Source organism: Rana temporaria, chromosome 2, assembly GCF_905171775.1.
Source record: "Rana temporaria chromosome 2, aRanTem1.1, whole genome shotgun sequence".
In the NCBI taxonomy this organism is placed as follows: domain Eukaryota; kingdom Metazoa; phylum Chordata; class Amphibia; order Anura; family Ranidae; genus Rana; species Rana temporaria.
Window position 1 is genome coordinate 935,040 of NC_053490.1, and position 13,133 is coordinate 948,172.

The 13,133-nt window shown below is 50.1% G+C and overlaps 1 protein-coding gene across 1 annotated transcript; it reads left to right on the plus strand.

Moving 5' to 3' along the window:
• Positions 1 to 1,484: 1,484 nt before the first annotated feature.
• Positions 1,485 to 12,692, plus strand: LOC120928761 (zinc finger protein 84-like). Its single transcript, XM_040339752.1, has 2 exons — positions 1,485 to 1,727; positions 10,449 to 12,692. Exon 2 carries the CDS (start codon positions 10,763 to 10,765, stop codon positions 11,768 to 11,770), a length of 1,008 nt encoding a protein of 335 aa, XP_040195686.1. The 5' UTR covers positions 1,485 to 1,727; positions 10,449 to 10,762; the 3' UTR covers positions 11,771 to 12,692.
• Positions 12,693 to 13,133: the final 441 nt, after the last annotated feature.

A 13,133-nucleotide genomic window follows, 5' to 3' on the forward strand; every position in this document is an offset into this window, starting at 1 on the left:
ATCCTCGGTGGAGGAGAAGTCGGGTGATGTCTCTAATCCTCGGTGGAGGAGAAGTCGGGTGATGTCTCTAATCCTCGGTGGAGGAGAAGTCGGGTGATGTCTCTAATCCTCGGTGGAGGAGAAGTCGGGTGATGTCTCTAATCCTCGGTGGAGGAGAAGTCGGGTGATGTCTCTAATCCTCGGTGGAGGAGAAGTCGGGTGATGTCTCTAATCCTCGGTGGAGGAGAAGTCGGGTGATGTCTCTAATCCTCGGTGGAGGAGAAGTCGGGTGATGTCTCTAATCCTCGGTGGAGGAGAAGTCAGGTGATGTCTCTAATCCTCGGTGGAGGAGAAGTCGGGTGATGTCTCTAATCCTCGGTGGAGGAGAAGTCGGGTGATGTCTCTAATCCTCGGTGGAGGAGAAGTCGGGTGATGTCTCTAATCCTCAGTGGAGGAGAAGTCGGGTGATGTCTCTAATCCTCAGTGGAGGAGAAGTCGGGTGATGTCTCTAATCCTCAGTGGAGGAAATTCTCTCCATCTACAGGCGGTGACTACAATGTATGGAGGATCTTCATACACCTCATTGTTCTCTCCCTTCCCCTATCTCCCCGGATATTTCTCCTAGTCTGTCTCTCTAGCTGAAGCTCCATGTGAGAGGAGGAGGGACGTCCTCCATTTTCTTGTAGTTCAGAGAGGGGAGGAGGTGTGCTTTTCATTTTCTTGTAGCTCACAAAGAGAGAGAGAGGTGTCCTCCATTTTCTTGTAGCTCAGGGAAGGGGGAGGGGTGTCCTCCATTTTCTTGTAGCTCAGGGAAGGGGGAGGGGTGTCCTCCATTTTCTTGTAGCTCAGGGAAGGGGGAGGGGTGTCCTCCATTTTCTTGTAGCTCTTTGATTTGTTTTTCTTTCTTTCCCTCAGAGATTGTCTTTTTTTTAACATTCTGCTAAAACTTTGAGTATTAATACTGCTGGGACCTTGAAGAAGGGGCGCACACCCCGAAATCTTGTCTTGAAAAATGGTATATTAGTGCAAATTAAAAATCTATATCACTGACAATACTCAGGAAGGGGGAGGGGTGTCCTCCATTTTCTTGTAGCTCAGGGAAGGGAAGGGGGTGTCCTCCATTTTCTTGTAGCTCAGGGAAGGGAAGGGGGTGTCCTCCATTTTCTTGTAGCTCAGGGAAGGGGGTGTCCTCCATTTTCTTGTAGCTCAGGGAAGGGAAGGGGGTGTCGTCCATTATCTTGTAGCTCAGGGAAGGGGGAGGGGTGTCCTCCATTTTCTTGTAGCTCAGGGAAGGGGAGGGGGGGTGTCCTCCATTTTCTTGTAGCTCAGGGAAGGGGAGGGGGTGTCCTCCATTTTCTTGTAGCTCAGGGAAGGGGAGGGGTGTCCTCCATTTTCTTGTAGCTCAGGGAAGGGGAGGGGTGTCCTCCATTTTCTTGTAGCTCAGGGAAGGGAAGGGGTGTCCTCCATTTTCTTGTATCTCGGTGATCAGTCTCTGTGTAACGTCTCTGTCTTGTTTCCTTCCATCTAGTGTCTGCTCTCCATACTGCACCCTCCGTATTATCGGTCCCGTTATTCTAGTGATCCTCCTGAAGGGAGAAATCCCGGACTGAGCATGTGCGAAATGTCACTTCCTGTCCATGGAACACGTTTCCTGTTTTCAGCCATTTTAGATCGGATTCCAGCAGATTCTCCGTCTCCATCCTGAACACACGACCACCAGAGGATGTTCTCCGTGTCACACCACACAGGTAAGTCAGGTGGGTGTCCTATTCATGGTACGGGGCTCCTGTCCCTCTATAGACGTATCAATCATCTGGGTATATATATATATACTGTATAGATTGTATTCCCACACTTTGTGTCTGTCGATCACCTTGATAAAGAAGGTCTCCGCACTCTAAATGTTGGAGGAACTTCTCTGCTGATTCCGAAACTCCGACTTCAGAATCTCCTCAGTGTTTCCTCTTCATTGCCGATCATCAAACGTTCCTCAGAATGGATCCGGATTTCCCTCCCAGGAAGGAGATTCAGACTCGTCTCCCTCCATGTTCTCTGATGTGTGTGACACAGAAGAAGAGGGGGAAACATCCGGAGAACCCGCCGGGTCCCGACACCCCGAGAATCCAGGTTTATGGTGGAGAAGAGACCCCGAAATGTCATCAGATACTCCTTCCTGGGGGCCATTATACTGCCCACTGTCACCCCCCACACTCCTCTCCTGTACATAGTGCCCACTGTCATACCCCCTAACTCCTCTCATGTACATACCGCCCACTGTCATACCCCCTAACTCCTCTCCTGTACATAGTGCCCACTGTCATACCCTCCACACTCCTCTCCTGTACATACTGCCCACTGTCATACCCTCCACACTCCTCTCCTGTACATAGTGCCCACTGTCATACCCCCCACACTCCTCTCCTGTACATAGTGCCCACTGTCATACCCCCACACTCCTCTCCTGTACATACCGCCCACTGTCACCCCCCACACTCCTCTCCTGTACATAGTGCCCACTGTCATATCCTCCACACTCCTCTCCTGTACATAGTGCCCACTGTCATACCCCCCACACTCCTCTCCTGTACATACCGCTCACTGTCATACCCTCCACACTCCTCTCCTGTACATACCGCTCACCGTCATACCCTCCACACTCCTCTCCTGTACATACCGCTCACTGTCATACCCTCCACACTCCTCTCCTGTACATACCGCTCACTGTCACACCCCCCACACTCCTCTCCTGTACATAGTGCTCACTGTCATACCCTCCACACTCCTCTCCTGTACATACCGCTCACCGTCATACCCTCCACACTCCTCTCCTGTACATACCGCCCACTGTCATACCCTCCACACTCCTCTCCTGTACATACCGCTCACTGTCATACCCTCCACACTCCTCTCCTGTACATACCGCCCACTGTCATACCCTCCAATAGCGGGTCCCAATAAAGAGAATGAGGTGATCTGAGGAGGAGAGGGTCCCAATAAAGAGAATGAGGTGATCTGAGGAGGGGAGGGTCCCAATAAATGGAATGAGGTGATCGGAGGAGGGGAGGGTCCCAATAAAGAGAATGAGGTGATCGGAGGAGGAGAGGGTCCCAATAAATGGAATGAGGTGATCGGAGGAGGGGAGGGTCCCAATAAATGGAATGAGGTGATCGGAGGAGGGGAGGGTCCCAATAAAGAGAATGAGGTGATCGGAGGAGGAGAGGGTCCCAATAAATGGAATGAGGTGATCGGAGGAGGGGAGGGTCCCAATAAAGAGAATGAGGTGATCAGAGGAGGAGAGGGTCCCCAATAAAGAGAATGAGGTGATCGGAGGAGGAGGGGAGGGACCCAATAAAGAGAATGAGGTGATCGGAGGAGGGGAGGGTCCCAATAAAGAGAATGAGGTGATCGGAGGAGGGGAGGGTCCCAATAAAGAGAATGAGGTGATCTGAGGAGGGGAGGGTCCCAATAAAGAGGAGGAGGCAGTCCGAGGAGGGGAGGGTCCCAATAAAGAGAATGAGGTGATCGGAGGAGGGGAGGGTCCCAATAAAGAGAATGAGGTGATCGGAGGAGGGGAGGGTCCCAATAAAGAGAATGAGGTGATCTGAGGAGGGGAGGGTCCCAATAAAGAGAATGAGGTGATCGGAGGAGGAGAGGGTCCCAATAAAGAGAATGAGGTGATCGGAGGAGGAGAGGGTCCCAATAAATGGAATGAGGTGATCGGAGGAGGGGAGGGTCCCAATAAAGAGAATGAGGTGATCAGAGGAGGAGAGGGTCCCAATAAATGGAATGAGGTGATCGGAGGAGGGGAGGGTCCCAATAAAGAGAATGAGGTGATCAGAGGAGGAGAGGGTCCCAATAAATGGAATGAGGTGATCGGAGGAGGGGAGGGTCCCAATAAAGAGAATGAGGTGATCAGAGGAGGAGAGGGTCCCAATAAATGGAATGAGGTGATCGGAGGAGGGGAGGGTCCCAATAAAGAGAATGAGGTGATCGGAGGAGGAGAGGGTCCCAATAAATGGAATGAGGTGATCGGAGGAGGGGAGGGTCCCAATAAAGAGAATGAGGTGATCGGAGGAGGGGAGGGTCCCAATAAAGAGAATGAGGTGATCGGAGGAGGGGAGGGTCCCAATAAAGAGAATGAGGTGATCGGAGGAGGGGAGGGTCCCAATAAAGAGAATGAGGTGATCGGAGGAGGAGAGGGTCCCAATAAATGGAATGAGGTGATCGGAGGAGGGGAGGGTCCCAATAAAGAGAATGAGGTGATCTGAGGAGGGGAGGGTCCCAATAAAGAGGAGGAGGCAGTCCGAGGAGGGGAGGGTCCCAATAAAGAGAATGAGGTGATCGGAGGAGGGGAGGGTCCCAATAAAGAGAATGAGGTGATCGGAGGAGGAGAGGGTCCCAATAAAGAGAATGAGGTGATCGGAGGAGGAGAGGGTCCCAATAAAGAGAATGAGGTGATCTGAGGAGGAGGGGAGGGTCCCAATAAAGAGAATGAGGTGATCGGAGGAGGAGAGGGTCCCAATAAATGGAATGAGGTGATCTGAGGAGGGGAGGGTCCCAATAAAGAGAATGAGGTGATCTGAGGAGGGGAGGGTCCCAATAAAGAGAATGAGGTGATCGGAGGAGGAGAGGGTCCCAATAAAAAGAATGAGGTGATCTGAGGAGGGGAGGGTCCCAATAAAGAGAAGGAGGCAGTCCGAGGAGGGGAGGGTCCCAATAAAGAGAATGAGGTGATCGGAGGAGGGGAGGGTCCCAATAAAGAGAATGAGGTGATCTGAGGAGGAGGGGAGGGTCCCAATAAAGAGAATGAGGTGATCGGAGGAGGGGAGGGTCCCAATAAAGAGAATGAGGTGATCGGAGGAGGGGGAGGGTCCCAATAAAGAGAATGAGGTGATCTGAGGAGGGGAGGGTCCCAATAAATGGAATGAGGTGATCTGAGGAGGGGAGGGTCCCAATAAAGAGAATGAGGTGATCGGAGGAGGGGAGGGTCCCAATAAAGGGAATGAGGTGATCGGAGGAGGGTTGGGTCCCAATAAAGAGGAGGCGGCCCGAGGAGGAGGAGGAGGAGGCAACCACCAGCAGTGCTGTACATCCTGGTGAAGTTATGCCCCCCAGCAGTGCAGTACCCTCAGGTGATAGGACGGGTTCTAGTATTGGGGTGTCACGTCCACCACAATGAAGTGGGGCCCATTCTGGCCTCTCAGAGGAGCTTCTGTGTCCAGCATGGCTTTGTAGCCGCATTATTCCAGAAGGGGGCCCATCTCTTTTACACTAGCCTCTTATTATTCCACCATCTTTATCTCAATCTGTGGCTTGTCGGACATTTTGGCCAAAGTGCAAGAGCTTCCCACAACGATTGGTCGCCACAAAACTCCAAAGGGGTGGAGTCTGCCAGTTTGCTGAATGAAGGGATGGAAGCCCTAAAGTGGAGGGATAAAGGAGATGTCTACGTCCTTTCCTCCATCCAATGGTGACACCTCGGTGGGGGTTTGTCCTTTTTCTAGCACAAACCCCCAAATTTCCTCCGCTCCTTGCACAAATCCTCTTCACCCATCTCCTCGCCAACACAAATCACCACTCATAGAAAACGCCTCCCCCAAATTTCCCCTCCTAGAACAATTCTGACACCCCCCAATCTCATAGTACCACCCCCCCACCTCACATGATTCCGCAGTGCCCAGGGCAGTCTCTCCCCCTTGTCCCGCCCCTTTATATACAGTACAGTTATCCCTGTACAATTCCTATGTCATCACACAAAGGCCCCCATCCTACCTCCATCCAAGATTCCCACGCATTGGGTTTTCCGGTTTTACTCGGCAACGTTGACACAAAATACCGAACCTCCTGGCTCTCCAACCAGCAGTGCTTCTGCTCTGTTTTGTCTCGCAGACCGCGGGCCATTCAGGCTCTCTCAGCCTAGATTGCGTTACCTCGCTGCACAGGCCCATCCCTGGCCTTCAAATAGGGTTCTCTAGCCCCCTTGGATTTGCTCTCTGAGACTTCCAGACTTTTCCCAGCAGCCACCCTGGACTCGCTAGCCACCTCAGCTTTCTCCACCTCCCAGGCCCTCTCTTGATCTCCCAGGCCCACATAGCTGTCTTGACTTTCCCAGTCCTTTTGGGCAGAATTCCCTCACACAAGGGATGCAATGCGGTCTCTGATACGAACAACCAGGTCCCCCGACAGTCTCCACACGGCGGCAACTGCCCTGAGCTCTCACCAGACCACCATCATAAGGGCTGTGTGCACCTGGACACACCCCCTGCTGGTTCTCCACAAAACCCAGACACCGGGTTGGAGATTTCGTCCCTCCCGAGACACTCTGAAATCACCAATCTACGGAGTCCCATCCAGGATGGCCACAATCCAGAGAAGGCTGTAAAAAGGTTTTCTCCACTCCTAAAATATGTAAGGAAATGTCCCACACTCCACTGGAGTGCTTTCGTCACATGCAGGGCCATTTAAAGGAATTTGGGGGCCCCAAGCAAAATGGACATGGAGTCCCACGCACGCACGTCCTTCTTACTCCCCCTCCCCATGTACTTTTTACTCCCCCCTCCCCTCTCCCTATGTTCTTTTTACTCCCCCCCATGTTCTTTTTACTCCCCCCTCCCTATCGTACCGCGCGGTACAGGAGATTCAGTTTCCTGTTCCCGGCCGGACTGACAGGAAGTGCACACACTGAGTGCTCACTTCCTGTCAGTCTGGCCGGTGTATTGTCACAGTTTGCTGCCTATCCTAGAACGCTCCTGAAGTCACGTGGCGGCCAACTGCGCATGCGCGATGCGTTCCAAACGCAAATGCGATGCGTTCCAATGCATTCACGACAGTGCACACCAGTGAAACCTTGGTCGGCATCCAGGCTCTTTCCTTAACATCCCCGTGGTTTGGAGGATGTTAAAAAAAGAGCCAGGAGGCCGAGCGAGCCGTCCGAGCGAAGCGAGGACGTGAGGCCGACTGGCCACTTTCCTCTAAATCCACGTCGCCCTGAATGCCGGGTTCGCTAGTGTGTGCTGTCGAAAATCCATTGGAACGCATCGCACTTGCGTTTGGAACGCATCACGCATGCGCAGTTGGCCGCCACGTGACTTCCGCAGCATTCTAGGATAGGCAGCAAACTGTGACACTACACCGGAACAGGAAACTGAATCTACTGTACCGCGCGGTACCCGGCCGGAACTGACAGGAGGAAGGAAGAGGAGCTCGGCCACGCTACAGGGAAGGGGGAAGTGACGAAAGAGGCAGCAGTGCTGCAGCCGCCTGAGGCTCTCTATAGAGCGCTCAGACGGCTGCAGCATTTATAGGAAGCTCGGCAAGGGCCTTGCTTGGGTGCCCCAGGCCTGCTCGGAGGGGCCCCAAGCAATTGCTTGGTTTGCTTGCCTCCCTGCGACGGGCCGTGTCATATACCACTTCCTCCCAGTCTGAATATAGATATCAGGTATTCCAAACCGCTCACAAGCACCAAACAAGGCGAGACTCGTTTGATTGCTGAACATGGACTGTTTATTAGAACCAGAATACAAGTCTTATATACAGTAGAAGAGGAGGTTCCCCCCCCTCCCGCTCATATTACTCTAACAATACACCTGTGACCAGAAACATAAATTAACATGAGCTGTTAAAATTCAATGTGACACCCAATACTATTGTCCTCAATGTCCCTCCCAGCCTGGCCTCTGTATAAGAGAGGGCTTCCATATCTACCAGACATCACTATGACATGAAGATATTTCTCCCGTGTCCCCTCCCTGAAGGAGTGCTGTGTCTTTGCTTCCGAACCCGAAGCTTGGAAGAGATAAACATTTATTATTTTTAGCCACAGAAGACTTCACCTTCTTCAGCGGCAAACATGTAATGATTATGGCCCAGATTCACAGACAGCAGACGCACATTACGCCGCCGTAGCGAAAATCAATGTACGCTACGCAGCGCAGAGAGGCAAGTGTGGAATTCAGGAAGCCAGTGCTCCCAAAGCTGCGTCGGCGTGGCGTAGGTTTCGAAGGCGTAGGTGGAAGTGGGCTTGCCCCATGCAAAGCCATGCAAATGAGGCGTGACCCCATGCAAATGATGGTTTGAGAGCCAGACAAGTACGTTTAACGAACTGCGCATGCATCGTGACGTGGACGCATCCCCGTGCGCATGCTCACAACCACGTCGGAACAACTGCCTAAGATACGCCGGATCACTGCCTACACCATGAACGTAACCTACGCCAAGCCAGACACTCGTCAAACGCAAACTACGCCGGCTTGTGTTCCCTGATGCAGACCTTTACATGTCTGCTGCTGGGTTACACCCCCTTTATGGGGCTTAACTTTACGCTGGACGTACACGCCCACCTCTCGTAGCCTGCGTCGGGCGCGCGCAGGTTCGTGAATCGCAGTATTTTTCTCATTTGCATATTTGAATGGCTAATCAATGGCAGCGCCACCATGCGTCCGGCGTAAATGTGTGCCCATCCTACGCCGGCGTAGGCAAGTTACGTCGGCGGGATGAAGCCTGTTTTTAGGCGTATCTTAGTTTGTAGGTTCGGCGCACATTTGCACTTACGTAGGCGTATCTTGAGATACGTTGGTGCAAGTGCTTTGTGAATCCGGGCCAATGTGGATAAAGGTCTCCAAGACATTGTCAAATAGGGCTTTCCAGCAGTTTTTTGCTTATGCTGACTCTATAATAGGCCCGGGTTTAGGATCACTGCTGGCGGAACCCGTAGAGCTAGTTTTAGCTAGTGTTGGGCGAGCAGATCAAATCCAGCATAAGTTTGGCCTTAACATATACGTTCACCCCAATTTGCCGGGTGCTCGTCGGGATGTTTGCCTACCAAGCACCCCACAATGCACTGCACAGTGCATTCTAAGCTCTGGTTGGCTGAAGCAATTTAAGGCTTTGCCCAATCGGGACACATTAAATAGCTGGTTGTTAGGAGTGGGCCGGGAATCCGGCCACCGCATCCTTACCAAAGGATGAGTCCTCAGCGGTCAACGGGCTTCGCCACTGACAGCTGAATGGAACATTGCCGACTATACAAAAATGTGAAAAAAATGGCATGGGGGTCCCTCCCCCAATCCATACCAGGCCCTTTGCTGGGTGCCAGAATCTGTGGATGCGTGTGTACGCACATGTGCCCGCATGTATGCGCGGATGTGCATTTGTGTGAGCATTCTTGTCCTTGCTTCTAATCTCATGACTTTGCACATGCGCAAAGAATGAGCACCTGCTACACAAAATCCCTGATAGGGTCTCAGATACCACAGCAGATCACTTACTGACCCCTTGGATCCAGAACAAAGTAGAGCTTCACAGTGTCAGTACCTTTAAGCCGACCCGACAACAGGGCAAGCACGTCACCAGGCCCTTTTGAAAGACCAGCCTCCATCCTAGCTCTCTCCAGCAAGGGTCCTCCCCTGGATCTTCTCACCTTGGCTAAGCTTCCTCCACAGCCTCAGGACCACTTCAGCGTACATAGACCTCCCAAATAGGCTTGGCCTCAATACAGAGCTCCCTTCAGCAGCGCCTCAGACTAAGGCAAGAGAGCCAGCACATGGGCTGTCAAAATATATATGCTTCCCCAGCATGCACCAGGAGCCAAGAACCTCCTACTGGGCTGGCTGAAGGAAATATAAATATTCATACATCAGCCTGTTTGTGAAATCTCATACTATGGCCTGTAGTATCCGTGACGCCTACTAACGACCAGTGAGAAATGCACAGCCCAACTAAGCTTGGGGAAAGCCCCAAATACAAACCATGCAATCAGTCTTAGCTGCCTACAGCCCAACCAAAAACAAATTTTACATAGAAGCCTCATTTTAGGACCGGGGAGCTACAGTACCTAGTCTATGTATTTAATCCCAAACTAGTATAGAGACACTCACGGGTCTTGGAGGAGGTAGATCAAAGCACAGCATTTTTATTGTCAATTTTTCGATGAACCTCAATCCATCTTTTTTCAAGACCGATAGTCTATTGCCGCGTACACACGCTCGGAATTTCCGACAGAAAATGTTCGATGGGAGCTTGTTGGCGGAAATTCCGACCGTGTGTAGACTTCATCGGACATTTGCTGTCGGAATTTCCGACAACAAAAATTTGAGAGCTGGTTTTCAAATTTTCCGACAATAAAGGTTGTGTGTAGACAATTCCGATGCACAAAGTTCCACGCATGCTCTGAATCAAGCAGAAGAAAAAACTGGCTATTGATATTCATTTTTCTCGGCTCGTCGTATGTGTTGTACATCACCGCGTTCTTGACGTTCGGAATTTCCGACAACGTTTGTGTAACCGTGTGTATGCAAGACAAGTTTGAGCCGACATTCCGTCTGAAAAAAGTCCACGGTTTTGTTGTCGGAATGTCCGATCGTATGTATTAAATATATTCAGTAATGGAAGTTAAAACAAAAAGAAACTTTAATTTGGTCCTATTGATAGTTCTGGCTTTTCATTTTTGTTTATTTTTTATCTCTGTACAGGTGAATGGACGGGATTTGTTGGTCTTCAGAAGCACAACTGAGTCACGCACGTTGGAGACAAGTCCATATGGATGTTCTGAGAGACTGAAAGACTACAGATCGTTGGAGGATTCCCACAGGACACAAGTCATATGTGTGTTCTAAACGTCGTAAATGTTTTGAATACTCATCGTGGATCCAGCCTCAGAGGACAGGAGCCAAGTCTTCCGTGGAAGTGACGATGGCTTTACAATAAAGTCAGACCCATACATACCCGAGAGACGTCCCACAATAGAAAAGATATATCGTCTTTGGATTGTAACAACGTTTTTACAATGGAATCAAATCTTATCGGGCACCAGAAGGTTCACACAGAAGAAAATCCATATCAGTGCCCTGAATGTGGCAAATCTTTTAACCAGAATTCACATCTCGTGAGGCACAAGAGGGTCCACACCGGAGAGAAACCATATCCGTGTTCTGAATGTGATAAATCTTTTGCGGGGAAGGGCGATCTTATCAAACACGAGACCATTCACACCGGAGTGAGGCCGTATCCATGTTCTGAATGTGACAAATCTTTTAGGCTGAAGGCGCACCTTCTCATACACGAGAGGGTCCACACCGGGGAGAAGCCATATCAGTGCGGTGAATGTGACAAATCTTTTAGCGTGAGGTCACAGGTTGTAGCGCACCAGATGGTCCACACCGGAAAGAAACCATTTCAGTGTACCGTGTGTAACCAAACGTTTCGAAGGAAGGAGGCGCTGACCAGACACCAGAGGATTCACACCGGAGAGAATCCGTATCAGTGCTCCGAATGTGATAAAGCTTTTCGAGCCAAGTCAAATCTTACCATACACCAGAGGATTCATACGGGGGAGAAACCTTATCGGTGCTGCGAGTGCGATAAAGCTTTTGCAAGGAGGGAAGATTTTGTCAAACACAAGAAATGTCACAAAATTGCAACAAAAGTGTATCCATGTTCTGAATGTGACAAAGCTTTCAAAGCGAAGAAGAGCCTTATCGCCCACCAGGTAGTCCACACCGGAGAGAAGCCCTACACTTGTTCTGAATGTAATAAAAGCTTTGCAACAAAGTCCTATCTTACCATACACCAGAGGTTTCACACCGGAGAGCGGCCGTACCCGTGTCCTGACTGTGACAAAGCTTTTGCAGTGAAGACTCATCTTCTCAGACACCGGAGAGGTCACACCGGACAGCAGCCACATCAGTGTTATGAATGCGATAAATCTTTTAGAGGAAAGTCGGAGCTCATCAAACACCAAAGGAGTCACAGTCTTACATTTTGGCTACAAAGCGGAAACTCTGGGAGAAAATAGAGTGTTAAAAAGAGTAGCAGATACCCCCAAAACCCTATCAGAAATGTTTATCGCAGCAGTTGCACGTCCCGTGTCATGCCCCAAGCTAATGGAAAAGTGAAACGGTAGAATGCTACAATCTGTGAGAAAACCGGAATGAAATGGACGAATGTATGGAGTTTACCATTTAGGTCTACCAGACACATCTAGAAAGCTTTTTTGACCATCAAAGGCTGAACTCTGGTCTCATTCTTTCTTTATTGCTGAATATGTATTTTACACTAATTGACCTTCACCCCCCAAGTGTTTCCTTCATTGCCAGATCTTGCCTCAGTACCAGAGACTTGGTAGTAGTCAAGTGGTCTGTTGCCAAGTCTCCATAGCCTTGTTGGAAGAGATCTTCCCAGGTTCTGATCACTATTGCTACGTCATTGTAGCTCTATGGTTCCAGGTAAACCCATCTGTAACGGCACCCCAAATGGGAAAGAGGTTAACGCCGTTTAGGATATTCCAATCCCGAACACAAGGCAGCTACCGACACCCAACAATCAGGCAAACAAACCCCATAAGAATTCCCCCCCCCCCACTAACGAGACACACAGCTCTGTTTGAGGTTCAAAACTGGGTATGCCTTTAATGAGAAATACAGGCTCTTATATACAATTTAGGATACCACAGGAGATATGGCCTGGATCCACCCACAACATCACACAATGGTACCGAACGAGCCCCCCCCAATACACATCATCCTCAATACACCTCTTTAGCAGACATCCTGTCTCCAGGGCCTGACCTAATTTACATGAGCTAATTAATTACAGCTGATGACTCAGACACCTCACCTTTAGGCTTCCCAGTCTGGCTGTCTGTTAACTTACAATACACATTATCACAGGACTTCACACAATACAGGGTCAATTAGCACAAGCCACAATGAAAGATCCTCAGGAGCCATCCTAGATTCATTTACATCACAACAGACAGACAGATGTGCTGGAGGGGATGGCATTAGCATCTAACAGTATGTGTCCCCACATTATGAATGAGTCACTCTTTCAATTGACCCGTTGAGTTCAGAATCAACAACCAGTAAATAGTTCTACAAATATCCTGGAATATATTGTGAATTACAGACCCATGTTAAAGCAATCCAAAACATATTCTGCATGTCTATCATTTTCTGGCTCATAGTTTCTAGGAGCTTCTGGGTTCCACAGGCCCTCCCGTTACACCATCTAGCCCACATCTCCTGTTTTAAGCAGGTTCTCCGCTGTTTTATGTGTTGCTTTAAATGAACTGATGTATGGTGTGACGAATCCAGGACCGTGTCCGCCGTCAATGCTTCCTCTGTCCAGAACCAGCACCATTTAAGACTCTTTAGCCC

Excerpts from the sequence above, each read along its gene's own strand:
- LOC120928761 (XM_040339752.1), top strand. The coding sequence starts at position 10,763 with ATGGAATCAAATCTTATCGGGCACCAGAAGGTTCACACAGAAGAAAAT.